General features: G+C 48.0%; 2 protein-coding genes and 1 long non-coding RNA gene across 8 annotated transcripts in view; 2 read left to right on the top strand and 1 right to left on the bottom strand.

Moving 5' to 3' along the window:
• Positions 1-487: 487 nt before the first annotated feature.
• Positions 488-11,295, bottom strand: MTHFR (methylenetetrahydrofolate reductase). Of its 3 annotated transcripts, none has more exons than XM_037381239.1 (12): positions 11,169-11,295; positions 8,592-8,843; positions 7,250-7,488; positions 6,835-6,945; positions 6,449-6,642; positions 5,719-5,969; positions 4,818-4,952; positions 4,331-4,511; positions 3,759-3,941; positions 2,212-2,313; positions 1,850-1,969; positions 488-1,328 (listed from the first exon to the last, which is right to left on the bottom strand). In XM_037381239.1, the coding sequence occupies exons 2-12, from the start codon at positions 8,831-8,833 to the stop codon at positions 1,131-1,133; spliced, it is 1,956 nt and encodes a 651-aa protein (XP_037237136.1). In that variant the 5' UTR covers positions 8,834-8,843; positions 11,169-11,295; the 3' UTR covers positions 488-1,130. The 3 variants fall into 3 exon arrangements, with proteins under 3 accessions (XP_037237136.1, XP_037237139.1, XP_037237137.1); XM_037381242.1 differs by lacking the exon at positions 11,169-11,295 and adding an exon at positions 8,399-8,485 and having other exon boundaries at positions 8,592-8,706; XM_037381240.1 differs by lacking the exon at positions 11,169-11,295 and adding an exon at positions 10,644-10,770 and having other exon boundaries at positions 766-1,328.
• LOC119145126 lies at positions 1,906-8,692 on the top strand. 2 transcript variants are annotated; one of them, XR_005103309.1, is made up of 3 exons: positions 1,906-2,020; positions 2,175-2,307; positions 8,585-8,692. It is a non-coding gene; the product is annotated as an uncharacterized LOC119145126 (long non-coding RNA). The 2 variants fall into 2 exon arrangements; XR_005103310.1 differs by lacking the exon at positions 8,585-8,692 and adding an exon at positions 6,943-7,228.
• Positions 11,296-11,356: 61 nt separating the features above from the next.
• The window catches only part of CLCN6 (chloride voltage-gated channel 6), a 19,263-nt gene continuing 5,163 nt past the window's right edge, over positions 11,357-25,456 (top strand). The window contains exons 1-22 of one of the 3 annotated variants that reach the window (XM_037381237.1): positions 11,357-11,462; positions 12,243-12,302; positions 13,290-13,355; positions 13,896-13,961; positions 14,666-14,732; positions 15,140-15,246; positions 15,486-15,612; positions 16,210-16,277; positions 16,386-16,444; positions 17,021-17,153; positions 18,035-18,148; positions 18,420-18,586; positions 19,497-19,623; positions 19,991-20,117; positions 20,479-20,632; positions 20,727-20,886; positions 21,032-21,138; positions 21,732-21,918; positions 22,533-22,690; positions 23,526-23,682; positions 24,354-24,461; positions 25,132-25,257. In XM_037381237.1, the coding sequence (XP_037237134.1) occupies positions 11,379-11,462; positions 12,243-12,302; positions 13,290-13,355; positions 13,896-13,961; positions 14,666-14,732; positions 15,140-15,246; positions 15,486-15,612; positions 16,210-16,277; positions 16,386-16,444; positions 17,021-17,153; positions 18,035-18,148; positions 18,420-18,586; positions 19,497-19,623; positions 19,991-20,117; positions 20,479-20,632; positions 20,727-20,886; positions 21,032-21,138; positions 21,732-21,918; positions 22,533-22,690; positions 23,526-23,682; positions 24,354-24,461; positions 25,132-25,257 (2,529 nt within the window). In that variant the 5' untranslated portion in view covers positions 11,357-11,378. Of the gene's footprint in view, positions 11,463-11,911; positions 12,070-12,242; positions 12,303-13,289; positions 13,356-13,892; positions 13,962-14,665; positions 14,733-15,139; positions 15,247-15,485; positions 15,613-16,209; positions 16,278-16,385; positions 16,445-17,020; positions 17,154-18,034; positions 18,149-18,419; positions 18,587-19,496; positions 19,624-19,990; positions 20,118-20,478; positions 20,633-20,726; positions 20,887-21,031; positions 21,139-21,731; positions 21,919-22,532; positions 22,691-23,525; positions 23,683-24,353; positions 24,462-25,131; positions 25,258-25,456 lie in introns of those variants that run through there. The other 2 variants (XM_037381236.1, XM_037381238.1) reach the window with 2 other exon arrangements.

Genomic DNA, 25,456 nt, shown 5'->3' with positions numbered 1-25,456 from the left:
TTGAAAGAGATGCTCACAGCAGGTCAGGAATCTCAAAATCCCACTGGGAGCGGCCCCAGGGTCTTGTTTTCCTAGCCTGTAGTAGCTTTGCAGGATTGTTAAGTACACAAAGCAGCCTTCATAGCTCCCCTAACCTCTTATTTCAACACTGTGGGGCCTGTGGCTGTTAAAAAGTCATTAGATCAGGAAAGATATGCCACCTTTCCCTACAGGCACTGGAAGGCCACCACATCTCCTGTGACCTCCCAGAACTGAGCCCAAGTTTGTAGCTGGTTGCTTTTGGTAAATTCTAGGATTTAAGCTTTCTATATTCCATCATGGAGCTCTGTCCATGCTTTACTAAGGGCATGTGTTGAAAGTGAAGGCAGGATTGCTCCATAAACAATTGGTTTTCTTAAAAATCTTCCCTTGTGCCAGGCTGATTTGTAAGTAGCAAAGATTGGTGTTGTCTGCAAACTAGAGTATGGACTAGTACAAGAGACACCTGTATATTTTAATGTATTTAATCTAAGAAATAGTGTGATTCCTATATGAAATTAACTTTTCTATTAAAAAGAAAACAGGAAATACAATAACAGGAGAAAAGTTAGGGAGAAGACTTATACCTTCTTTTGGAGTGAGTGCAAAAGAGCCTGATAGGATCAGTTATGAAGAAATAAATCTTAGGAGTGCAATTTAAAAGAAACTTGAGCTTCCTTTCAGGGCTGGTAATTCCTAAAATAGTCTCTCTGCATAGGCACTGCTGACAGGAGTGTTTCTGCCTCCAAGGCAGCATTTCTGGCACAAGAAAGTTACCAGAATCCCACTGAGTTATCACATTGATGCATGGGAGTTTTTCTGTTACTGTAATCAACATAGCCATGATTAGCACCTCTTCATCCTACAGAGCTGGCCTTTTCAAGCTCAATCTAGAGCCTCAGCTCAGAGGTTCAAGTAGACTATTGTTCAGTGAGAAAGGGTCAGGGCATCTCTGTGTGTGGGACAGAAGAGCATGTAGTGTGGGTAGATCAGAGAGCTAGCCTGGTCACTGGGTTTAGGAGTGTGTGGTCTACTATCAGCACAGGAGCTGCTTTTTCTCTCCCTGCAGTCACTGGACGGAAGGATGGAGTAAGAGATTAGAGGAGGAATCTTCACTCCTGAGTCGGAGAGTTCAGCAGCTCAAAAGTATCATCCACAACCTGCCAGAGGCAGTTCTCGAGTGGGAAGTCATTGTCCACCAGATTGACCAAGTAGTAGTTGTCGTGGATGTACTGGATGATCATGCGAGAGGGTGACTCCTCTTCATAGAGCTTGGCCCACTGCTCGATCCACAGTGCAAAGGCCTCATCCTACCAAGGAAAACAAAAACCCAAACATGCTGGCAGTGGTGTAATGCACATATAACAGCTGCATTTTCATATGACTTCATTTAGGACAATCACTGTCATGCATGCCTGGCCAGCCTGTGGCTTATTCCTTATCAGTAAAAATTTCAAGAGGTGAGCAAGGAGCCTCACACTTTCCAGTCAGTGGGAAGTGCCCGGGGCTGGACTTAGACACGTTTGCAGAAAAATGGCTCAACACTGCCCCTGTGTGTGGAAGAAGGGAGGAAGAGCCGCTGCCCGGAGCTCTGGGGCCAGCACAGTGACAGTGGTAGCTCCCAAGCATCCTCTTACTGGGCACGTGGTGCCTGTGAAGGGCCGAAGCAAAGTTCTCCTTACACCGAGGGAGCAGAAGGAGCAATCTCTGGACTTCTGCAAGCTAGTATCACAACAGTACTCAATTATGAGAAGCGTCACAGACTAAAACCAAACCAGACCAAGCTTTCAGGGCAGCACAGCAATGTATCTGGCAGGAGGGCAGGACTCACCTTCCAGGAGAGGAAGCTTACGGGATCCACTACAGTGGGCTGGATGATCTCTCTGCCTGGGAAGATGCCCCAGGTGACAGCATTGGGTTGCAGATCTGGAGCATTAGTGATATTTTGTCCCTGCCAACGGAAAGAAAACCTTTCTGAAGCAACCACTGGAAGAGGGATTAAGTGAGTTGGAATAAGTGTGTTTACCCTCTCCTTGTTAAGGTCAGACAGCTGCTGCACATCACAGCTGACTTGCTTCACTTTCCCTTCATTAGCCCTCATGTCCCACTTTGATCATAGTGATATCTGAATCTTTGATATTTACCTCTCTCCTAAGGTGGTGAAAGGAAAGTGTCCTGTAAACAACAGCCTACCTTGACATTGACAATGTGATAGTTCACTCGCAACTCATACTTCTTCAGCACTTTCAGCAGTGCCATGACGATCTCACTGGAGGTGAAGAACTCTAGGTATGCCTACAAGGAGATGGGGAAGGGGGAAAGATTAAGAGCCTTAACTCATGGCAGGGCTGGGACAAATAGAGGCAACCAAGAGGACAGTGGCAGAGTCTGGGCTGTTTGGAAACCAGGCAGCGTAAGACTTGTATGTCCGTTCCCAGAAACATGTACTACAGAGGAGAGCTGAGCAAAGGGCAGAGCAAATTAGTAAGAGAGCTGGGATGGGGGGGAAAACAGAAATAAAAAGATGGGGTGAGCAGAGGTAATGGCCTAGGAGCAGTCAGCTCAGGACAGCTACAAGCTTCCTGTTTTGCACCCACATGAGCAGGCTGGAATAAGCTCCAGCATTAACCACAGTGGCTGTGCCTGGGAAGCAGTCTGTGCCAGACAGAGTGGAGTGCTTGGAAGAAGCCTGAGCTTGGCCTCTGTTGTACATGGCACCCTATGAACAGCAGTGTCCTGCCAAGGCAGCTCAGTCTGGCCAGAGCAGAAGCTGGGGGTCTCAGCTGGGCTCTCCCAAGCACCCTACCATTCCCTGTCCTCATCTTTTGTTCCCAATTCTCCCTGTATACATACACAACCCAGTTCTGCACTTGCTCCATCTACTGCTGCTCTGTGCTTGGCTGCTCCCAACAACTGCTTCCCCTCCCCCCATTTCCTGGCTATTGTGTGAGATGATGGATTTCCCTTCACCTCGGGGGAATTTTTTCCTTTGAAAACATAACTGCATTTGCCATCTGCTGGTCTCAGGGCTTTATCGGTTTGGATCCCTTTTGAACAAGGCTGCTTTGTTTCCTAGTATGAGCCACTTGCCTGGCATTTACCTTGATGGGAGATTCCCATCACAGACATTAGTGGCAAGGCTCTAGGGCCTGAAAATGCATGACAGTAGGAGGCAAACTGGCAGGTAAGACTGCTTGCAGGCCCAAGAGGGAACCTGGCAGCGCTCTGAACAGCACAGCAGGAGTGCTGTGGGGTGGGGGCAACTGGTGGAGAACTCTGCCTTACAGGACAGACAGGGGAATTTTTAAATGCCCAGTTATTACCATGAGAAGCTGGATGGTAGAGATGCTACCTCATCGATTCCCATTTTTATGAAAAACCTGGGTGCTTCCTACATCACTGAATGGGATCAGATGCTCTAGAAAGAAATGACCAATAATGCCCTGCTCTAGAAAGAAATGATCAATAATTACTTGCTGAGAGCAAAAAAAACACCACCCAAAAACTCTCTAGATGTTCAGTATATGTTTTCAGGTGGGGGAAAACAGCTATGAAGTCAGCCATAGAGATGACATAGTCTGTTTAAGACACCGAAGGAGCTTTGCCTCATCTCAGCAAGAAGGCATTAAGATAAGGAGCAGGCAGAAGGATTATCCGGGTGAAAGCCTAGGACTTCCCAACCTAACAGAGACCCAGCTCAGGTGTAACTCTTTGCTGCCTAGCCCAGAGTAGTGCAGTACCTTTTGGAAAACATAACCCCCGCTGGGCCCCCAGCCTACAATGGGGTCTGTGGATGGTTTGCCATTGATGTTCGGCTGAGAGTTGATGGTCAGAATTCCTCTTCTATTAACCTTCTCCAGCTGCTCCTTCAGAAGGTTGGTTTCAGTAGCAAGAGGGTCATCGTTCCAAGGCATACACGTAACCTACAGTGAGGAGAAGAGATGGCTTAAAATGGTTGTAACAACCCTTTCGCTGCCATCTGGATGCTGAAGGAACTCAGAGGTGCTCTAATGGTCTCAAACACATCTGCTTCAGGAGAGAATTCCCAGGTTTGGTTCAAGGGGCAGGATATCCTCAACTCATAGACTGCTGAATTCTATAGGTACTGGTCCCGTCATACTGTAGCAGCTTTCCTTTTATGTTGAGCCCTAGCTCTGGGTGCTGGATTCCCTTCAGTCACTATCTCAGCAAGGCCCTCTGGACAGGGAAGTGCCAGTTCTTGTTCAGAAGAACAATGTGGTACCAGGAGCAAAAGGAAATATGCGCTATTGTCTGTGTCACACTGACCACCCCTTCCTGGGACACCACTCACCTTGTGCCCGTTCTTGTTGGGTTCTCCAGTGATGTAACATGTGAAGACCTCAAAGACACTTTCCTCACCAGTCAGCTCTTCTCCCCACATCTTCAGGAGCTCCTCCCGGGGAGACTTGCTCTTCAGGTAGAAGAGGTAATAGTCCTTCAGTTCCCCAAAGGCTGGAGAGGAAGAGTTACCCCTGTAAGGGGAGCAGACACAAAATTAACAGGCCACTGATGAAGTAAGCTGATTTAGTGATGCAGGGAGACAGCCACCCAGGAAAAGAAGTAGCCAACAAAATCCACCTAGAGACCAAAAGCCTCAACACCTTGGTGCCATTCTCCTTACCACGCAAATCCAAGCAACTGGGGACCATTTTGTTACAAAGCCACCTGTTCTGTCAAGCCCAAAGTGTGCCCAGGACACCCACAAACGACAGACCAGCTGTGGAGCAGGCTTTCATACCACACCTCTACCTCACTGCCGTTGCAGGCTGACAGCTTACCATCGGCCATTGGGGAAATCATCCCATTCTTGAGTTCGATAGATGTAACTCTTTGGCCTAGAGGCCCAGAAGATTGGTCGAACATCTTCAACTCTTCTCTTGGGGTGAGCGCTGACTGCCCAGGGCAGAGGTCGCCTGCATTGGAGGAGCAGACATTAACACAGGTCCTCTGCTGACTTTCCACTAGGGGCTGGAAGCCCTTCCCCTGGAGAACTTTGCCTCTGGGACAGCAAGCAACAGCAGCTGAGAAGAGTTCTATTTGTCAAGAAGTGGGACAGAAAGCTTTTCTTTCTTTATGGAAAATCTTTTCCCACTCAGTTCCCTCACAGGATGCTCAGTAGGTGTCTATTAAATGTTTAAGTTCAGGACTAACACCTGAAATTGGATGAGGTAAGGGAAAAGCACTGCATGAAGTTTATTTTTAAGAAGAAAAAAACAGGTATCTATCTTCCTCCACTTCCTCTTGTCTATGCTAAAGCCTGTGGAGTTGGAGGAAAGTCCACGTTCCCTTTATGAGCTTCAGAGAACATCAGAAGTCTACAGTAGGAGCTTACATAGCACCTAGCTTGTAGGAGGGATTGTGACAGACCTCAAAAAACATGTTTCTTCCAAGTGGCAGCTCTAAAGAGTCTAGGTTTTTAAAGTTCCAGAACAGGCTACTTTAAAGGTACTTAACTAAAATTCCTCCTTCAGCTGTCCCTTCTATTCCTCCCAGCTTTTGTCTGAGACCTGCAGGATGGGTGAAATTCTAAGTGCAGAAAGATGCTAAAAAAAAAACACCCACCAAAAAAAAAAAAGCAGCAGAGAAGTGCCAAGCCATCCACTGCTTGAGCCTTCAGTAGATGAGATGGATGGATGCATGTGAAAGAGGAACTAACAGAAGCCAGCATAATCTGCTCACCTAGGGTCCTCCTTCCATATGCCCAGGCGCTTAAGGACATCGGTAGTAGCCACTTCCCGATTGAGTGTGTAAAAATGGAGCCCATGCACCATGCCACTATCCAATAGCTCCCGGCACATGGACACTGCCAGCTCCACCCCATAGTTCCGGATAGCCGCATCATTGTCCTTGATGGGTTCAATCACATCTTTGATTTCCTGAGGCACTTCCAGCTTGGATAGCTTCACCAGCTGGCGCAGGGAGTGGTAACCCTGGATGAGGATGCAGGGGATTTTCATTTTTCCAAGGCCCTTTTCTAACATCCCAGCAACACAGGTACTTGATCTCAATTTTGTGGCAGGAGATTTAGAATTGGGGCTCCTGGATTCTACTCCTAAACCCCATCTCTGGTATGGTAAGGCAGTCCTGGTCATGTCATTTTAGGTGGTTTCTTCCCACTTCTTTGCCTGAGCCTAGCATGCTGACAGTGATGAGTAAATACCTTAGGACTGGTAGACCATTATCCTTTATATCTTTTTTTGCTATATGGGCAGAGAAAACTTTTAAAGCTTGTTATTACATGCCTAAGAGTTTAATTCCGCAAACCACCTACAGATTTACCACATTTAGCACTTTCACTTCCCAGAAATTTCATGGAGGATATTTACAGACCTCTCTCAGCCCCTGACCCACAAACACCTAACATCCTGGATCCTCATTCCCTCCCCAAGCCAGAATTACTGGATTTCACCTGTATGGGGAAGATGCCAGGAATAATGGGGCAGGTGATGCCAATGGCTTGACAGTCCTTCATGAACTTGAGAAAAGTTTCTGATCTGAAGAAAAGCTGCGTAATGATGAAGTCTGCTCCTGCAAGGACTTTCTCCTTTAGGTGCCTCAGGTCTGCCTCATAGCTCTCTGCTTCAGGATGACCCTTGGGGTAGCCTTTGCAGGGGAAGGGAGGGGGGGCGGGGAAGGGGTGGGGAAAAAAAAAAAAAGGTGAAACCCTAGTAGGCAGAACAACACATCAGACAAAAGAAAGTAGCCAATCTGATTGTACTGTCACTTGCTGCCCAGGTCCAGAGAGGGACTGCTGAGCTGATTTCCCTATTTCAGACTGCAATTAAAGACACTTACCTGCCACACAGATGTCAAAGTAATCATCAAATTCATTGCGAATGTGCTTGACCAGGTCAACAGCATAGTTGAAACCATCTACTTCTTCCTCCCATTCCTCACCTACAGGATCTGAAAAGAGAACAAACCAACTGTTTGCTGGACTTGTGATCTACTATCCTATGCTGAAAACCTCCTGCTATCAAAAGGAAGACAAAGATGAAACCCCCAAGTTTGCCGTTTTACCCATGGACTGCTTTTGTCTATGCTTGAGTTGGAAGGACTGCAAACAAAGGGTTCAGGTGAAATGCAGTCTTGACATTTAACTCCTGCACCAGAAGGAACCTCTAAATCTTATTTATTAATTTTTACTCTGGAATTGAACGCAACAGCAGTACAACCTCAGCCCTACGCATCACAGGACAAAAGGATTCACCTCCACGCAGTGCCATGATGTTCTTCAACCCGAGCCGCTTGGCCTTCTGCAGATGCCCTGTGATGTCATCCTTGGTCTGATTGCAGCATGTCATGTGCAGGATAGTCTCCAGGCCACAATAGTTGACTGCAGTGTTTGCAATAATCATGGAGGAAGTTTCCTTGTCAGATCCGGGGTCCCCTGCGGGGTGCCAAGTCACATCAATGAAGAGGGGACCACCTGCTCCCATGCGGTCAAACCTGTGGAAGTTAGAGCTGTGTCAGCCTACCAGGTAGCCAGCTCCCCTCTCCTTGCCTGGGATATCTTGATCACTGCTGGAATGCCAGCAACAGGCAAAGAGAGCTTGCATGACAGCAGCAGGAGAGACCAAGAAAAGTGTCAAACTAGGAGTTCAGGAGGTGGCAAACGTAAATAAGGAAAGTCATCCTTTAAGGCTGTATGAGGAAAAGCTCACAATCTCTTTGAAGAGGCAACTTAAATGTTCTCTGTAGAATAAACTTCCTCCCCCAGCATGCTGTCTTCTGACAGCAGCGCAAATGCCATTCCTTTTGAGATGGGAGACTATGCTGCAACCCCTGTTCCCAGGTTTAAGTCCAGAGGCCACAACTATGAAAAGATGGACTAGATCTCTGTTGTGCCCCCAGGCATGCTTAACAGAAGAGACAAAGGCTCCCCCTAACCTGTCTCTCTCCTGCTCTGGGTTGGAAACAAGCTCTTCTGTTTAAAGTAAACCTGGCACTGGTATACAGCAGTTACAGAAAGAGTTATAAAACACTCTCTTCTCCAGGTGAGTACATGGTGGCTCCTGGGGCTCCAGGATAACCTTTAGCTCTGCTGAGAACTATGACCTTTCATTTAGCATGTAGATGGGGACACCTACCTCAGAGGCTAAATGTGGCCTTTCAGTAGGAGAAAGGCACAAACCATAGTGGCTGTATGATTCTGAAAGCAAGTGGGAGTCTCTGTTCCACAGACATTGGCACACTGTCCAACAAGTAATATTTTCTAGTCTTAATAGGTACTTTTCTGCTCTATTGTCCTCCAGCACTCTGTTCAGCCCCAGAGCATGACAGTGGGGTTGCTCCATTTTCACCGGCATGGGAGAGAGGAAAGTCTGGCCTCCTCAGTAACCCCACCATGACACTTAACTCTTCAGGGCCTCCAGGGACGACAAGTTACTTGGTGTCCATTACCTTCCTCAGCAGGAAAGCACAGCCCCATTACCTGCTTCGTCACCTGGAAGGGGAGACAGAGCATGGGACAAAGCCTGCCTCATTAGCTACTTCCCAGCCCTCCACCAAAGACATCTCAACTCTCCCCTCTCCCACCCTGCAGCCCTCACCTGGAAATGAGATTGACAGCAGCATTGGCTGTGCGTGGAGGGAAGAACTCCAAGGAGAACCACTTGTCTCCAGCATCCTGCCGTCGACGCATCTTCTCCCGCAGTCGCTCATGACGGTCAGCATCGAGGACAGGGGTGGAGCAGCGCGAACTGTCCTTGGAGCTCTCGCTTCCACTACTGCTGCCACCATCAGACTTGGAGCTGGAACCGGCAGTGCAGGTATGCTGGGTCTCATTGACCATGGTGAGCTCTCTGGAGGAGGGGAACAGGAACATAGTGGGTATGAAGCAGGACACAGATCTCAGCAAGGAGCAGTTACTGCTGGGGTGAGCAGCAGATGAAGTAGGCTTAAGCTAAGACCCAACATTAACCATCATTAAAGAGTCACCCTTTTGCCAGCCCTGACTATAAGCTGTAGTGGAGGACCCGGTGAAAACACAGTAAAAGAAAGCGTGTTTAGATAGTGCTGAAAGAAATAACATAGCAGATGGCTTCATGCCACTTTGATGCAGCTCTTCTGTGCCTGCTGAGTCAAATTTGGCTCTCAAAAGAGTCAACATCACTTTTGTCCTCACTACAACCTAGCAAGCAATGACACCCATGTGCATCAGGTGCACATGTTTTTTTGTTTGCCCTTTGTTCTTGTGCCCTTGGGCTGGACATGCCAGCAGATTTTATTTTTTTTTCCTATAGCAGCTGCTTCTTCGACTGTGTCCATCTTCAGGGTTTCTGTTCTGTTTGTTCCCAAAAGGCAGTGCTTCTTGACAGTGTAGATAGGAAAGCAAGTGTTAATGGGGCAGGTACGCAAGAATGCACAAACTATTCCCAGGTCAGGAAAAAAAGCCACCTTCTGGTCAGGCTATCCCCACAAATACAGCCCTTTGTTTTGTCTTTGCTGGCATCAGCCAGTTGTATTTCCAAACATCAGCCCTCTTCCACAAGACATATCATCTCCACAGACAACTGTCCCCTGCGCCAATACCACTGCACAAACTGTCCCCTGCGCCAATACCACTGCACACACTCAGCTTTTTCCTTGACCAGATATGCCGTTCGTGGTCCTTTCCTCACCAAATGTGGCTGCTTGGAAACAAGGTCAGAGGAGACCATCTGCTTCTTCCTGGCTTGCAACATGATCAGGTGTGCTTCCTTGGCTTCACAGAAAGTAAAAAACCACTGCAAATCAGTGGTGTAGAGGACAGATAGATACCCAACTCCACTTGGCTCCCAAAAGCATGTCACCTTATGCCTGTAAGATGACGTAGCGATTACAGATAATTAGAGAAGAGCTACCATAAAACCTGGAACTACGTTATTTGCTTACATACCTGCCAAAACCTAAAATTGTCACAGGGAAGCACCATGTTCTCTGAGCATTACATAACATTGGAGTCTGTTTTAGAGGAAATGGTTGTGCAAGCTAGTGTGCACTTTGTTCTTATCATAAGCTCTGTGGGTTTAGGTCATCCAAGAAGACTTTGCACTCCTCTTCTACTGTTTACACTGAGTTGCCAATCAAGCAAAAACTCTTTGGGAGAAAGTCTACTTTTACCGCCTGGGGACCTCTCCAGCTGGCAGGAGGCTATGAGAAAGGAATGCAGTCCTTTGCTGCCAAGAGGAAGTTTCAAATCTCTTGTGTTACCAACACAGCAGGCCATGTTAAGAATCAGCAGCACAGACCTATTGACAAGTGAAGCAAAAGCACAGTAGCAGCCCTGACCAAGCTCTCTGGAAGGACTTTCCCTGATATCCACGTGGCACTAATCTTGGAGAATTATCCCAAAGCTCAAGATAGTGGTGCAAAATTACGTGTAGTCAGCTCCCAGTGCCTCACTTCTAGCAAGTGTGCCACACCACACTGGCAAATCAGAGGACCTCTGTTGTTGCACTTGAAATGTAACACCCATCACAAAGGAAGGGTTCAGTCTCTATAGTACAGGATGAGACCTGCTCCTGAGGAAAGGTCCTTATTGTACTGGCAATCAAGAACCACAAAGGCAAAGATCCCACTTAAATTCTGTCTAAAGGCAGCATTCGGAGCTGTTCCCCTACCGTCAGATACACCAGATTTGCTGGCAGAAGGTTGTCATTACTGCAAAAAGAAAAAAAGATTTTCTAAACACCAAAACCAGCTGCAAAGTAAGGCAAACTTCAACACCCGCCAGCTCAGCCGCGTCAGCGCTCCTGCTCCTCTGTCTCTGCTACACCGCAGCCGGCACGCTGATGCCGACCGGCGCGGACGTGCCGGCGGGGCTCTTGCGCTGCGCCGTGCGCTGCCGGTACCGCGGCCAGGCCCGCACCGCCCGCGCCCGGGGCCTGGCTGCCGGGGGCCGCCGTGCCAGCCGGGGGGGCCGCGGCCGGGCCGGGGGGCCGGCACCCCGCGGGCAGCCGGGGAAGGGGCGCGGGCAGCGCCCGGGGGTACCTGCCGCCGCGGGGGTCCCTGTCCCTCGCGGCCAGGCAGGGATCAAGCTGCAGCCCGATCGCTCTTTCGCCTCGGCTGAACCCGCTGGCGGCAGCGCGGCCCGGGGCAGCCGGGCGGGGGTGGCGGTCGGGCCCCCCTCCCGGGGTCCCGCTCACCTGCTAGCGGGGCGCGGCGCGGCACGGCGCGGGTGGCCCCATCCCGCGGCGCTTTAAGGGCGGCCGGGCGGGGCGAGTGACGCGCGGCCGTCGCTCGCCCCTCTCCCACGCGGCGCCGTGACCTCAGCTCGCGGTGGGGCGGGGCCAGACGGCGGGTCACGCGCGGCGGCGGCGGGCGGGGCCGGGAAGGGGCGGTGGCGGCGGCGGAAGATGGCGGGGTGCGGGTCCGGACTGTGCTGCTGCTGCTGCCCGCGCTGCTGCGGCGAGCGGGAGAGCCGCACCCCCGAGGAGCTGGTACGGCCGCGGCCCCGCGCGCCTCCCGGCCGCCCCCGGCTTCGTGTCCGCCCGCGGCGCCCCGGCGCAGGCCCTTGGGCCGGCCCCGCCGCCGCCGCGCCGGCTGTGGGGAGCGCCCGAGGGCGGGCGGCTCGGGGGTGTTGAGCGTTGCTATGGCGCTGGGCCCGGTGCCTCCGCCCCTGGTGTCGGCGCTTTGCGGCGCGGTACCTCACGCGGCGCCTCCCGGCCCGGCTCCTCAGGCGGCGCGCGGCCCCGCGGCTCAGCCCCTTCCCGCCCTTTCGGCCCGCGCTGCCCCGGTGCCTCAGCCGGCGTTTGCCCGGGCTCGGCCTCTATCCCTGCCCCGGCGACCGGCGCCGCAGCCTGCCCTGCTGCTGCCCTCTCGGTGCAGCGGGCCCTGCCAGCGGGGTGGCTCTGGCAGCGGCTCCCCAGCCGCCGGCACAGGGCAGCACGATCTGTGCAGGGTTTTGTCCGGTGCTTCCCTGTAGCCTGTTGCTGTGAAGGAAGCTGGCATGTAGGTTTAGTACTCGGCTGTGTGATCTTGTGGGAGGCTCCCATACAGAAGTAGTGTGGTAGTGTGGTGCGTTCTTGCTGAGGAGCAAGCTTTAAGGTAACACCCTATACCGTTACCCCAAAGTGGTGGTCTGGCAATCCACGCTGGCTTTATATGCAACAGTGGCATAGGCCTTCCCTGATTTTGGCTTGGCTGCCTACGGTTATGAGGCGTTCATGTACAAGCATTCATTCCCCTGCTGATTTTCCTTCCCCACGTTTGTTTTGCAGACCATCCTAGGAGAAACGCATGAAGAGGAGGATGAGATCCTTCCACGCAAAGACTATGAGGTGAGAAATGAGCTGATAGGAGCTTGAGATATTAATGTGAAAGGAACCGCAGGCAGGTTTTGATCTGCTTGAGTTTGTAATGGGGCAGAATGCATCACTACTTAGATTGCGTTGGCATCAGCAAAGATACCTGGAGTTGCTGTGCTTGCAAAGAACTGCTCCTCATTGTTATACATTTCTGGGTTAAAGCCCTGTGAGTAGAGCTTGAACATCCACAGCTCAAGCCTAGTGGTCTTGTTTCCCCCATGACTGTAGAAAGCATCTGTAGCTACTTGGTCACCATTGCCTTACTGCGATGTCTGTTGTCGTGTTGCAGCAGATCAATCCCGTCTATCGGGTCCTGCTTCTTACAGGACATGTTTGCTTTTTGCATGTCCGTATGGTGGCCCTGAGCTGTTTAGAGCAGTTGCTGTCAGCGTGGATGTCACTAGCCTAGCCTGTTCCTGTTTGGCTTGAAAAGGTGAAGTTGATCTAGGTAGAAGCCCGTTGCATGTTGTAAGTACAACTGGGCAACTCTATATTGCTTTTAGCTCCCTGCTGTGATAAGCTTAATAATTGATGCTATTCATCTGGAGGGGAATTCCTGTCTAGTGTTCCTGTTGTAGTGAGAGGTTAGATATAAAGATCTGACATTATCCCCTGCGCTGTCAAACTGGGGGCGCTTAAGTAAAGTCTAAATCTGTACAATGTGACTTCTTTAATTTAAAGTTGTATGAATCAGTTGTATTCCTGCTTAGTTCCCTGTCTGTTTCAGCTTGGGCAGTGAAATTGTTCTGTTCTTTCACTTCCTGATTGGCAGGATCTAGCTCTGCTGGAAATATTTAAATTAAGTTGTTTGCAAGAGTTCTTTCTCCTACTGTTGTTTGCAAAACCTACTGTGGGGGTAGTAGTGACTTCTGTAACCTTTAACAATGTTTTCTATTCATAGTTTTTTGCACAGTCTGTTGCAGCTGATTCTCTCAAATTGACCTTTTGGCATTCTTTCAGAGCTTGGATTATGATCGCTGTATCAATGACCCATACCTGGAAGTTTTGGAGAGCATGGACAACAAGGTAGGACCTTGTTCTTTCTTCTTCATTAGCTTCAGAGTTAAACCAGTGGAAACTGCCTAGAGAAGTTGTGGATGCTCCATCACTGGAAGTATTCAAGGCCAGGTTGGATGGAGCTTTGAGCAACTTGGCCTAGTGTCCTTGCCCATGGCAGGGGGTTGGGCTAGATGACCTTTAAATGTCCCTTCCAACCCAAACCATTCTATGATTCTAAGTATGCTCCACTGCAGAAAGTTTTGTGGGTTTTTTCTTCTTTATGAAAGAAATTCTACTTGATTTCTCTATGAAAAGAATAAAAATACATGTGGGGATTATAGCTCCCAGCATCTGTTCTGATCCTCGGGTTTAAAGTGAGTAAGATGTTCAGGACTTTCAGTTCCCTATTGTCAGTTTGCTGTTGTCACCATCTTCTGTTGATTTATTACTCTAGCTGTACTAGAACTGTGGAATCCAAGATTGGCCTTTTTCTGATCTCCATTTCTATGTTACTTTGACTTGGCTGGTTTTTGGTTTTTTGTTTTTTTTAATCTTCTTCCTAAGCAGAAAGCCCAGAGATACGAAGCAGTGAAGTGGGTGATGGTTTTTGCTATTGGAGTCTGCACAGGACTGGTAAGGATCTTGCTGTTTGGGGGTTGAGGAAAATTCAGGAGACTAAGCAGGAATGATTTAGAAGTCAGTGGCTGAGGAATAAAGAATAAGAAACATTCCCTTTCATGAATTGGAGAGCTTAGTAGCTGGAGTTGTGTTTTGGCAATTATAGCACAGTTTTGCTAGATTATTTTCCAGGAAGGCTTTTTTTCTTTTAGAACTTGCTGTGCTTTCTTTGCAAAGTATTTTGGCAAGTCCTTTAACTCTGCTTACAGTAAAACTTGTCCAAAGTGAGCACTTAATAAAAAAGGATGCCAATTTACAGTTGAACTGTATTTTTTTTTTGATGTTTGGCAGTACGAGTGTCACAGCACGTGCTTTCATGAGTGTTTGAAAATTAGCTCTGCTGACTGTATGCATGCCTCAGTTAAACACCAGCTTTCTTCTGTACCCTGAAGTATGTTGTGGGTGTTAAAAATGCTGCTAGATTAGTACTCTTGAAATGCATCTCTTCAGGAATAATTCCAGGATGGATCTGTCCCAGTCAGAGTGAGGGAGGCTGCAAATCTCAGCTTCCAAAGTTACTCTGCTCAGAACAATACTTCTTTTTCCACCTTCATCCTGTCCTCCCGTGCATGCATACTTCTGGTAGGACTTACTAGAGGGTGGCCCTTGTTACCTGTATGTAGTAATTTCTGATGACAAATCTGTCTTCTTTTTCATAGGTGGGCCTCTTTGTGGATTTCTTCGTACGGCTCTTTACCCAGCTCAAGTTCCGAGTGGTACAAAGCTGTATCTTTCACCTAGTGTATGGGTTCCTGTTAGACTCAGTGACCTTTTCCATTCTGTTTCCATGTTTTGCTCAGAACAGCTGACTCTCAAACTTCTGCTATCAGTCATGTTGATGATTAATCAAGTTTTCATCTTGCCTATGTAATTCAGCCCTTGAAACCAAGAAATATGTCCAATATCATGAACATAGGCAAAGGCTGATCCCTGAAGGAATGAGCGTTTTCCCTTCCTTGTAGCTCAGTCTTGAGCTCTGAAAAGGAAGCCGGGCTTCCTGATGGGTTGTGTCAGCTGCCCTGGCTGGATTAGGAAGAGCAGGCTTGGCTCGTGATGCCAGTGGGACCACCAGACAGTACCAAATTATTGTGTGTCAGTTTGGGGAACGTTGTTTTCCTTGACTGTCCCCGCAGCGGTGGAAGAATGCACTGAGAAGGGCTGTCTTGCGTTGTCCTTGCTGGAGCTGCTGGGGTTCAACCTGACCTTTGTTTTTCTTGCCAGCCTTCTGGTCCTGATCCAAGTAAGATTGACGTCCACTGCAGCTCCTTACGCAGCCTCCCTTTCCTCTCACACAGGTCCTGCGTATGAAATATCCTTCTTGCTAGAAGCACTTTCTGCCCTGAGACACTGAACTAGCCTCACAGTGCTGATTGATTTAGCTAAGCAGGGTCTTTTGGTCCCTTGCTGTACTCTCTGATGAGATATTGTTGGTCAGCTATGAAATCGAGGCAGCACAACATCAGTGTTTCTTTTCTGCAGCCTGTGGCAGCTGGATCAGGAATTCCTGAAATTAAGTGCTACCTCAATGGGGTAAAAGTTCCAGGAGTTGTGCGTCTCCGGACAGTGGTGTGCAAAGCTATGGGAGTGCTCTTCAGTGTGGCAGGAGGTAAGAAGGGCTGTGTTGTATTGATCTTGTTGGGGTAAGGGTTCACCAAAGGTGGAAAAATTCTGTCCCTGCTGTACATAGGGCACAAATGGCTTCTCATGTCTTTCCAGTGAAATTACTTTGATGGACTGGAGCAGAATCATGAGCCCTGAATGCATATATAGAGTAGAAAATAGACAGAGCATCAGGACTATTGGGGGAACTGGTACTTTTCTGGGTGGGCTAGTCAGAAGTGGTGCTGTGGCTCAGTCCAAGAGGGAGACCTGAGAATTCTCCAGAACACATTGTCTAGAGCAGCCTGAAGGAGGCTATGTTCCAGGCATCAGGGCAGAGTATCTTGGAGAGCTCAGAGTCCTTGTAACAGCTGCCTTTGAGTGGTTCCACCCACGTGAGGTCAGTGCAAGTTTGAGGGGTGAGGGGGCAGGAGGCAGGAGCCGGCACTGTCCTTCACTTTGAGGGGGGAGGGGCTGCAGGCCTGCAGGCTTGGCACAGGGGACTGTGCCATGGCATGGGAGTGGTGAGCTGATCTCTTCTGGCATTGTCACCAAGGGAGGGTGGCCCAGGGAGTGTGTTGCCTCATCAGTCTTATTTTTCCAGGTCTTTTTGTCGGGAAGGAGGGTCCAATGATTCACAGTGGTGCTGTTGTGGGTGCGGGTTTGCCACAGGTTAGTGCTGGCCTGGGTCGTTGGCCTGGTCACACCACTGCTTTGTAAGGGTACTGTGAGGACAGAGTTTCCATCTCCTATGTTTCTAAATCTTTACTTTGTTTGTAGTTCCAGAGCATCTCTTTGAGGAAGATCCAATTTAACTTTCCCTATTTCCGCAGTGACAGGTACTGTACCCAGGATGTGGAGGAGGGGAGAGGAGGATGAGTGAGCAGACCTCCTTGGGAGTGGGGTGGCGGGCTGGGATGAATCAGTCAGTTGTCTTTTCAGTCTTTCTCTAGTGTCCTGCCGTTTCGTTCTGCAGCAAGGCAACACCAGGACTTGACTCTTTCATGCTGCTCTGCTCTGGTCTCCATGTTCATTAATGTTCTCATGTACTACTCAGCAAATCTCTACCCATATAAAACCTTTAATCTGAATGGTTAAATGGTTTCACTGTTGAGAACAAGCTCAGTTACTCACCCTTTATGACCAAGATACAGTACAGAGGAGGCTGGTTCACCTGGATGTGAACAAAATCTTGCCCTTCCTTCTCTGTAATTCTTTCAAGTGATGTGGGAGTCCCACATTGTAGGATGGTTCTTTGTATACTGGGCAGTTGTGCAGTGCCAGAGTTTTGCTCTGTGTTGGGCTCTACAGAAAGAGCATGATGCTGCAATGACTTGCTGAATAGATGGTGTTACCTGATGGTGTCTCCAGAGCTCCACTTCACTAAACTGAGATTGTTTTCCTTTTTGTTTCAGGGATAAAAGGGATTTTGTGTCTGCTGGAGCTGCTGCAGGGGTTGCGGCTGCCTTTGGAGCCCCAATTGGGGGCACTCTTTTCAGCCTGGAAGAAGGTTCCTCTTTCTGGAACCAGGGACTTACATGGAAAGTGGTGAGTGATGACTGGCTTCTTCTGTGTGGCTCTTCCTTGAGCTGGGAGGGTTTGTCCATGAGGGCATTCAGATTATCCTGTCTCCTGAGCTCTCCTGGCAGGAGAGAGATTGCCTGCTCTATCAGCACTCCAGAATTACTACAGATGAAGAGCAGAGATGAGTCCAGTACTGTCTGGAACTATGGGACAGCTCCGTAGGCAGTAGATTTAGCATGTCTGGGAGAAAGGGCTTCTGTGCCTGGGCTCTCTGCAATCCCATCCTTTTGGAGCAGAGTAGGCAGGTGGTGCATTTCTTTCTGCTTTTCTCTGCCTTGGGGAGCTGTATTGCAGCAATGCCCTGTGCCTTCAGGTTGGCAGTTTCCCTGCCTGTAGTGCCTACTTTCATGAAATGTGTTAAACATGTGTTGGATTTCATGACACTTTTGGCATTTCTTATGCCAAACATCCTGTTGATGGGATTCAGTTAGTCTGTTCTTTCTCAGCAGCAGCAAAAGAAGCCAGGGGACTGGCCAGCATAGCAACTTGCTCAGAGCCAATGAAGACCTCAATTCCAAAACAAGCTGTGTTAGTGCCTTGTAATTGATTTGCAACTGCAAATTAACATATTTGCAAAAGAAAAAAAAAAAGCTTTTACTGCAAGAATTACTAGGTGAAATTCCTAACTTCTTGTGCAGGAAACCAAATCAGATGATTCTAGTAGTCCATTGTAGCTCTGTGCTCTTTTGCAGCAGAGAATGGGTGTTAAACCACAGTGAATTATTTTGCTAAAGCCTGAGAAGGCTTTTAGGTTCTCTTCCCCAGGCATAAGTTTTAAGGAAGTGAACTATGCCAATTTTAATTTTAGGAGTCTTTACTTCCTATTTTATTTTTTACTTCTTCAGCTTTTCTGTTCCATGGCTGCCACCTTCACCCTGAATTTCTTCCGCTCTGGAATTCAGTTTGGAAGTTGGGGGTCTTTCCAGCTCCCTGGGCTGCTGAACTTTGGGGAGTTTAAGGTAAGGTTTAGTGCTGTTATTTCCCACACCCCAGCCTCCAGTCTCTTGTCAGTTCAGTGTTCCTTTCTGGTTTTTTTTCTGATACATGCTTGTATTTCGTTGAAGGGCAGTTGGTATTTAGCTGCAATACATTGATAGCCTAAGACAGAATTCTTCCCCTTTGGTCATAGCAGCTAAAAGTCTCCTGATGCGAAGACAGATGCATTGGTAGAAATTGCAGCAACTACTGTAATGATTTTTTAAATTTTTTTTTATGCTTTTCTGCATGTAGTGCTCTGAGTCTGATAAGAAATGCCACCTCTGGACGGCTGTGGACTTGGGCTTCTTCATTCTGATGGGGATTGTAGGAGGCCTTCTTGGAGCCACCTTCAACTGCCTGAACAAGAGACTTGCGAAGTACCGCATGCGGAACGTGCATCCCAAGCCAAAGCTGGTCAGGTATTTGTGCCTCTTGAATTTGTGCAGGCATCTCTTGATCTGTGTTCAGTGTCCCAAAGCAAAAGCATCAGTCCAGAAGACCCAGTGAGTGGGATTGGAGGAAATCTTAGACCTGTTCTTTTTGAAATCACAAAGTGAAGCCTCCATAGAACTCGAACTTGAAAGTGAACACCAGAAACCAAATGTTACAGCCCCTGTGCATTTTTGTAATTGCTGTGGTGGTACAGAGAGAGCTGCAAACCCCCTTGCAAGGGCTACGAAGGGAGCTTTTTATCATAAAGGCTATAGCTGAACAAACCAGGGCTTTGTCTTCATCTGGTGGTTTTATTTTTTTACAAAGCAGATGTGGGAGGAATAGCTGATCCCACTTTTTTTTTATTATTTTCTTGGTTAATTAAATCCACAACTGAGCTAATATCTGTGCTATTTAGAGAGAGAATTGCCATATAATTCTGGAAAACAGCTGTTTGTTTGCTCTAGACAATTCCTAAATAAGAAGCCCAGGTTTAAAAAAACACGTGTGTTTCAGCAATTAGAAAAGAGATTATGAGAGACTATACATCAACTTGTCCAGTCCTGTCTAGCCTTTTACCTTGTAAGGATCTACAGAACATGGTTTCCATGTGAACAGCCTCATTACCAGACCCTTCCCTGTGGCTTTTTATACGTGACTGCTATGTGTTCTCTGGGCAGAAATAGCCTTTTTGGGGCAGGCAATTAACAAGGGGAGTTAACGCAATCCCTGGCAACCAAATCGTAATTCAGCTTGACTTGCAGAGTCCCCCCTGCTTCTGATGTTAAACTGTGGTGACTGCTGCTGCTTGCAGCCTTACCAGTCATGTGCAAAGCTGGGACTGGGTTACAGGGCTGAGTGTGGCTTCAGTGTGTGGTTTCTATTGTGTACTTGCAGAGTCTTGGAGAGCCTGCTGGTGTCATTGACTACCACGGTCGTGGTCTTTGTAGCCTCCATGGTTCTGGGGGAATGCCGGCAGATGTCTTCCACCAGTCAGAATGGCAATGACACTCTGAGCCTGCAGGTGAGGGATCTTGCATGAAGATTATATGTCCCCATCATATTGTTCATCCTCCAGAGAAGCACAGGCACGTATGAGCTTTTGACAGCATGCAGTACATAACAAAATTTCAGTGAAAGCCTGGAGACAGTTGCAAGAACTTAGAGTAACAGTGAAAGCTATCCTTTGTGCTTTCGGATTTTGGCAAAGCAGCTCAGACTGTGAATCAGGGAGCCCATTGATGCTGCAGGCCCCAGCTCTGCTTTTGGTGTTTGGTCTGAACTTCCCAAAGTGTGGGCTGACAGCCCTATGCAGAAGGTTAGTCCCACTGCACCCAAAGGCTAATGTAGGAGAGTGGATTTTAACTGTTTGTGTCTGTGTCCTGTGTTAGGGTGTGTCAGAGGATGTGAATTCAAGCATCAAAACTTTTTTCTGCCCAAACGAAACCTACAATGACATGGCCACACTTTTCTTCAACCCGCAGGAGTCGGCTATCCTGCAGCTCTTCCACCAGGATGGTGAGTAGCTAGGAGGTAGTACCCTATCCCATGCTTAGGCTTCAGAGCTTCATCTTGCTTGAAACAGCCTTGTCGTAAGAACCACAGGGCTAAGAGCATCTCCAGGCCTTCATGGCTCTGGGGCACTGCTATTACAACAGGTGAAAGCTTCCTCCATGGAAAGAAAGGCCTACTTTTCCTCTCTCTTTTTTTTCTTTTTTTTTTTTCCAACTTATTCATTGTCTTCATGTATGTTTGGACTGGGAGACAAATAGCTGTTGTGAGATGAGTCTGCTGCAAGCTGAGGGGTGGATGGTGCAAGACTACTGTCTTTGTCCGACAGGCCTGTGCCCCTTTAGTCATGATTCTTCTTGTGTTGCAGGTACTTTCAGCCCAGTCACACTGTCCTTGTTCTTCCTTCTCTATTTCTTACTCTCCTGCTGGACATACGGGATCTCTGTGCCCAGTGGTCTTTTTGTGCCGTCTCTGCTTTGTGGGGCTGCCTTCGGACGCCTGGTCGCCAACCTCCTCAAAAGGTGCATTGAGTGTGCGTATGCGTGCGAGAGATGTGCTGCAGATGCATACTGAGCTCAGGTTATTCCAGTCTTTGGGATCTGTGTTTTGCCCTAGCTACATTGGCCTGGATCACATCTACTCAGGAACATTTGCGCTGATTGGGGCAGCAGCATTCCTGGGAGGAGTGGTTCGCATGACAATTAGCCTGACTGTCATCCTAATTGAATCCACCAACGAGATCACCTACGGGCTCCCAATAATGATCACCCTTATGGTGAGTGCAGGGTCTTAGCTCTGGCTTCTTGCAGACTGCTTGGACATGTGCTGGCCCTGAATCTCTCTTCTTTCCAGGACTGTGATAAACCAGGGAGTCTTGCACTTGGAGCAACAACTCAGTAGACCTTCCATTTGCTCTGCAGGTAGCCAAATGGACAGGAGACTTTTTCAACAAAGGCATCTATGACATCCATGTGAATTTGCGAGGAGTGCCTCTTCTGGAGTGGGAAACAGAGGTGGAAATGGATAAGTAAGTCTGCTCCCCTTGGCAGGGCTGTGGCTTAGAGTTTGTGGTAGGGTTCTTAGAATGTTGTAATGCAGGGGGATGATACTTCATCTCCAATGAACCTGGGTGCTCTGAGAGGAGCAGCTGTGAGGAGGACTGCTGTGAGAAGATTTAGGAGTTGTGCATCAGGCCTGTGGCAGGAAAGAGGTGCTGGAGCCCTTTCTGAGGAGGGGTGGATGGGTAGAGATCTGAGGAACAGATTTGTGAGGTTCAGCTGTGAAAGTGTTCCACTGGACTTGGCTTCTTGCAGAATTTCATCTTCTTCCAACCTGTCATCTTACCAGGTTTAAACACCTTCTGTGTTGGAAACTTTTTCCTTGCTTATAGTGCATCATTGGATGTAATGCTATGTTAAAAAAAATAACAAGTCAATTGTGCCAGCACCACTGATGACACAGTGAAGGTGAGCACACAGGTCCTGCCTTAGCTGGCAGAACTAAACTGCAGCAGACTCCTTCAGGATCTCATTTTGGGGCTGGTGTGTTTCCTTGTTTGTCTGTTACCACCCTTCTGTCACATGTGATGCACGCAGCAGTCTTGGATTTTTGTTTCCTCAGACTACGAGCCAGTGACATCATGGAACCCAACTTGACGTATGTCTACCCACACACCAGGATCCAGTCCCTTGTTAGCATCCTGCGCACAACTGTCCATCATGCCTTCCCTGTAGTGACTGAGAACCGGGGCAATGAGAGGGAGTTCATGAAGGGAAATCAACTGATAAGTAACAACATCAAATTCAAGGTAAAAAGTTGATAAGTTGAAGAGTAGAGAGCTCTGTTTTGCAGGTGGAAGGCCCTTTCTTTTGTTGTCTCATTTTTTGTCAGTGCAGAATTCAGGTCAGAGATAAGCACCTACTGCAATACAAAATTTTCAGGGACTCAATTTCATTCCATTCTCTGGGTCATGGTAAAGGCAGAGGAGTGGGCTGCATTCCTAGAGGCAAAAGTTAAGAGGGCTAAGTAACCTGTTTAGGATAGACATGGAAAAAAATGTTCAGTTTTGGCACTGAAATACTGAACCCATCATTGACATCAGTAGTAAGGGCCTAAACACTCCTGCTTTGTAGGAGGGGTAGTGGGGCAGATGCTTTAGTCTCTTGGGAAAATTAAAATTTAAAGTCAGAATGAATAATGAACATGCCTGTTCTAGCAAAAAAGGGTGCTTGAGTTCCTAAACGCTAGGTTCTGTTTCCAAGGAGAATACAGTCCTATTGCTATACTTACAAGTGCTGAAACAGCACTGACTAAGGAACATCTTACCTGGTGACATAAAGTTATGATCAAGTAGTTCATAGTCACTCTTGGATAGCTGTTGACCTGCTTAGTGAGTATCTGAGAATTGTTTGTTGTATCCAGAAATCCAGCATCCTCACCCGAGCTGGAGAGCAGCGTAAGCGTAGTCAGTCTATGAAATCCTACCCATCAAGTGAATTGCGTAACATGTGTGACGAGCACATAGCAACGGAGGAGCCACCAGAAAAGGAGGATCTGCTGCAACAGATGCTAGAGAGAAGGTGAGATCCTGGTAGGCACAAATGTAGGGCAACAGGGTGTTTCCATATGTTGAGATGTGTTGTGGTGCTTCATACAGTCCCAGTCATTCCATATGTCCGAGGAAACAGTGCTAGAATCCGTGTTTTAGAAGAAGTGGCTTGTTGGGTCTCATGAGCCAGTGCCAGGGCTCCCACCTGTGACTGAGTCCTAGGCTAATGCCTTGATGGTGTCCAACCTGTTAACTTACATTTCCTTCAAACACTTGTCCAGGAATATTTCCTGGAGAGGATGGAATACCTGGGAAAATGTCTGTAGAAACTGATGCCGCCCTCTTGTCTGCAGAAACCTGAGGGCTCTGCAAAGCTCACTTCTCCTAAGAGAGGAGCTAATGGCCTGGTGCCATAATAGTGATACCAGCTTTCTGGTAACTGGGCTGAGTCACCAGGCTTGTGTTGTAGTTGCTTCCAAGCAGAAGCCCAGCCTAGTGAGTCAGTTTCTAACCTAGTGACATTGAAAGTAGAGTCCTGGCCCTGATGTTTTGCCAGATGCTTCAGCTTTTACTAGAATCTGAACAAGTCGGCACTGAAAGCTGCTTTAGTAGCAAGTGATTTGAAATTGAATTAGGAGACTGTCTCCATTCTGCTGCTGTTGTTATACTGCACCCATGGTAATGGCTCTCAACCCACCACTCTGCTATTTTGTTTGTTGGAGAAAAGACTTGCTTGCCTCTAGCCAGAGTCCCTGAAATGTTCAGGAGGTTGCAAAGAACTGAAATCACTGTTATTTTGGAGGCAGGGGTATGTATCTCTCCTTAAGTTCATGCAACTTATAACATGTACTGTTAAACTGTTACAGATATACTCCCTACCCCAACCTGTACCCTGACCAGTCTCCCAGTGAAGAGTGGACCATGGAGGAACGCTTCAGACCTTTGACCTTCCATGGCTTGATCTTGCGCTCACAGCTGGTCACCCTCCTTGTCAGGGGTGTTTGTTACTCCGAGAGCCAGTCAGTGAGTCTTCCTAATCAGGAATTGTAGCAGAGACATCCCTAGGTTGGGAAAAATATTATGGGCTGACAAAAAGAATTTACCTATTTTTACACTTTTTAAGGGATGCATCTGTGTTTTACAAGCTGTAGATGGGTAGTGTGAATTCTCCCTTGCAGCTCTAGAATAAAGGGAATTGAATTTGTGTTTATCCCCAGGAAAAGAGGACAGCTACCATTTAAAACACAAACGAACAGACCTGTTTGTTGCATAAAGTTGCAATCCTGTCTGGAGAATTGAGGGCAGATATTAAATACAAACAGAGCAACAGCAGTGTATACCGTGTGTTTTTACTGCTCCGAACCAAGGTCTTGCCAGAAGTGTCACCTGTATTGCCGAGATCAGCATGAGCATTTGTTTGAGGCCCATCTTCCACAAGGCTGTAATGTTGCTGCCCTCCAGTGATGCGTGTAGATCTGTCAGTCTGGAGAGCAGATCCATTGCTGTGTCAACTAAAGGCCTGTGTAGGTTTGGGCCTGCACCACTGCATTCTGAGAGCACTGTTAGGAGTGCGCCTCTACAGAAGTGCTATCTGTGGGCGTGGGGTGAGGTCTGGGTAAGCAAGTGCTGCTTGCAGCCCATATACTAGCTGGGACAGCAATACATCAGTTCAGCGGGATTTGTTTTAATTGCAGAGTGCAAGTCAGCCTCGTCTATCCCACGCAGAGATGTCAGAGGATTACCCCCGCTATCCAGATATCCATGACCTGGACCTGACGTTGCTGAACCCTCGCATGATAGTGGTAAGAGATGCACTGCAGTTTGACAGTGTTTCCTGGTACATGTTGAGGACTGTCCCAAGCCTTTATAGAAGGCTGAGGACATGTTTAAGCCCACTCTTGGGTGCAGTGACCAACAACATCCTGTGCTTCTCAGGCATTCAGTCAGCCTTGCCTGCGTGTGGAAATCAAGCCTCATACCTGCTATGGGGTAACATCACACACAGGTGCTTTATGTTGATTCATACATTGCCTGTCTAGTTTAACTTCCTTCTAGATTAAGACTCCTTCCCGAGTGAGATTGAACAGGCAAATTGCTGATACCTGTTTGGAGCTCTGTGTGCTGGCAGCTCAGTCAGTGGCAGGCCTGTCATCACCTTTGTGACAGGAAGGTTGCTGTGAAAGCCAAAGTTCTAATATCCATTCTTATTTTCATGGACCTGCATTTATCCTGCTCAGAGGCTTTTTGCAGCATTGGGCTCTTAAGATCATGGGTTACAGTGTTCAAACAAGCTGTGACAAATTCATGTTCTTGTAGAGAATTTCATCTTTGTGGAGAAATAGAAGATGCCCACAGTCCAGTACCCTGTCCAGAGATCAGTGCATTGGAGGACTTACAGGAATTGCTTGTTTGTGATTCCCAGAGATAGTGAAAATTCCTCTTGTAAGTAATATAATTGTTTGTCTTTCATAGGATGTCACTCCATACATGAACCCATCGCCCTTTGCTGTCTCTCCAAATACTCATGTGTCACAAGTCTTCAACCTGTTCAGGACAATGGGACTCAGACATTTGCCGGTTGTGAATGCAGTTGGAGAGGTGAGTCTTTATCTCCATTTTGTCTTGGCTGAGCAAGGAAGCCACTGTGGGTTTTTTGCAATGTTTTCCACCTTTGGGAGAATTAAGATTCTAACATCAAACAGAAATGCTTTAAAGAGATCAGAATGTGATCTTCTCAAGGCCCTGAAGCATTGTTGATTACTGTGACTTTTGTTACCATCTTTTGTGTACAAGCCTG

The sequence above is a fragment of the Falco rusticolus genome, chromosome 3, assembly GCF_015220075.1.
Source record: "Falco rusticolus isolate bFalRus1 chromosome 3, bFalRus1.pri, whole genome shotgun sequence".
Lineage (NCBI taxonomy): Eukaryota > Metazoa > Chordata > Aves > Falconiformes > Falconidae > Falco > Falco rusticolus.
This window is presented reverse-complemented; position numbering and strand designations above follow the sequence as displayed.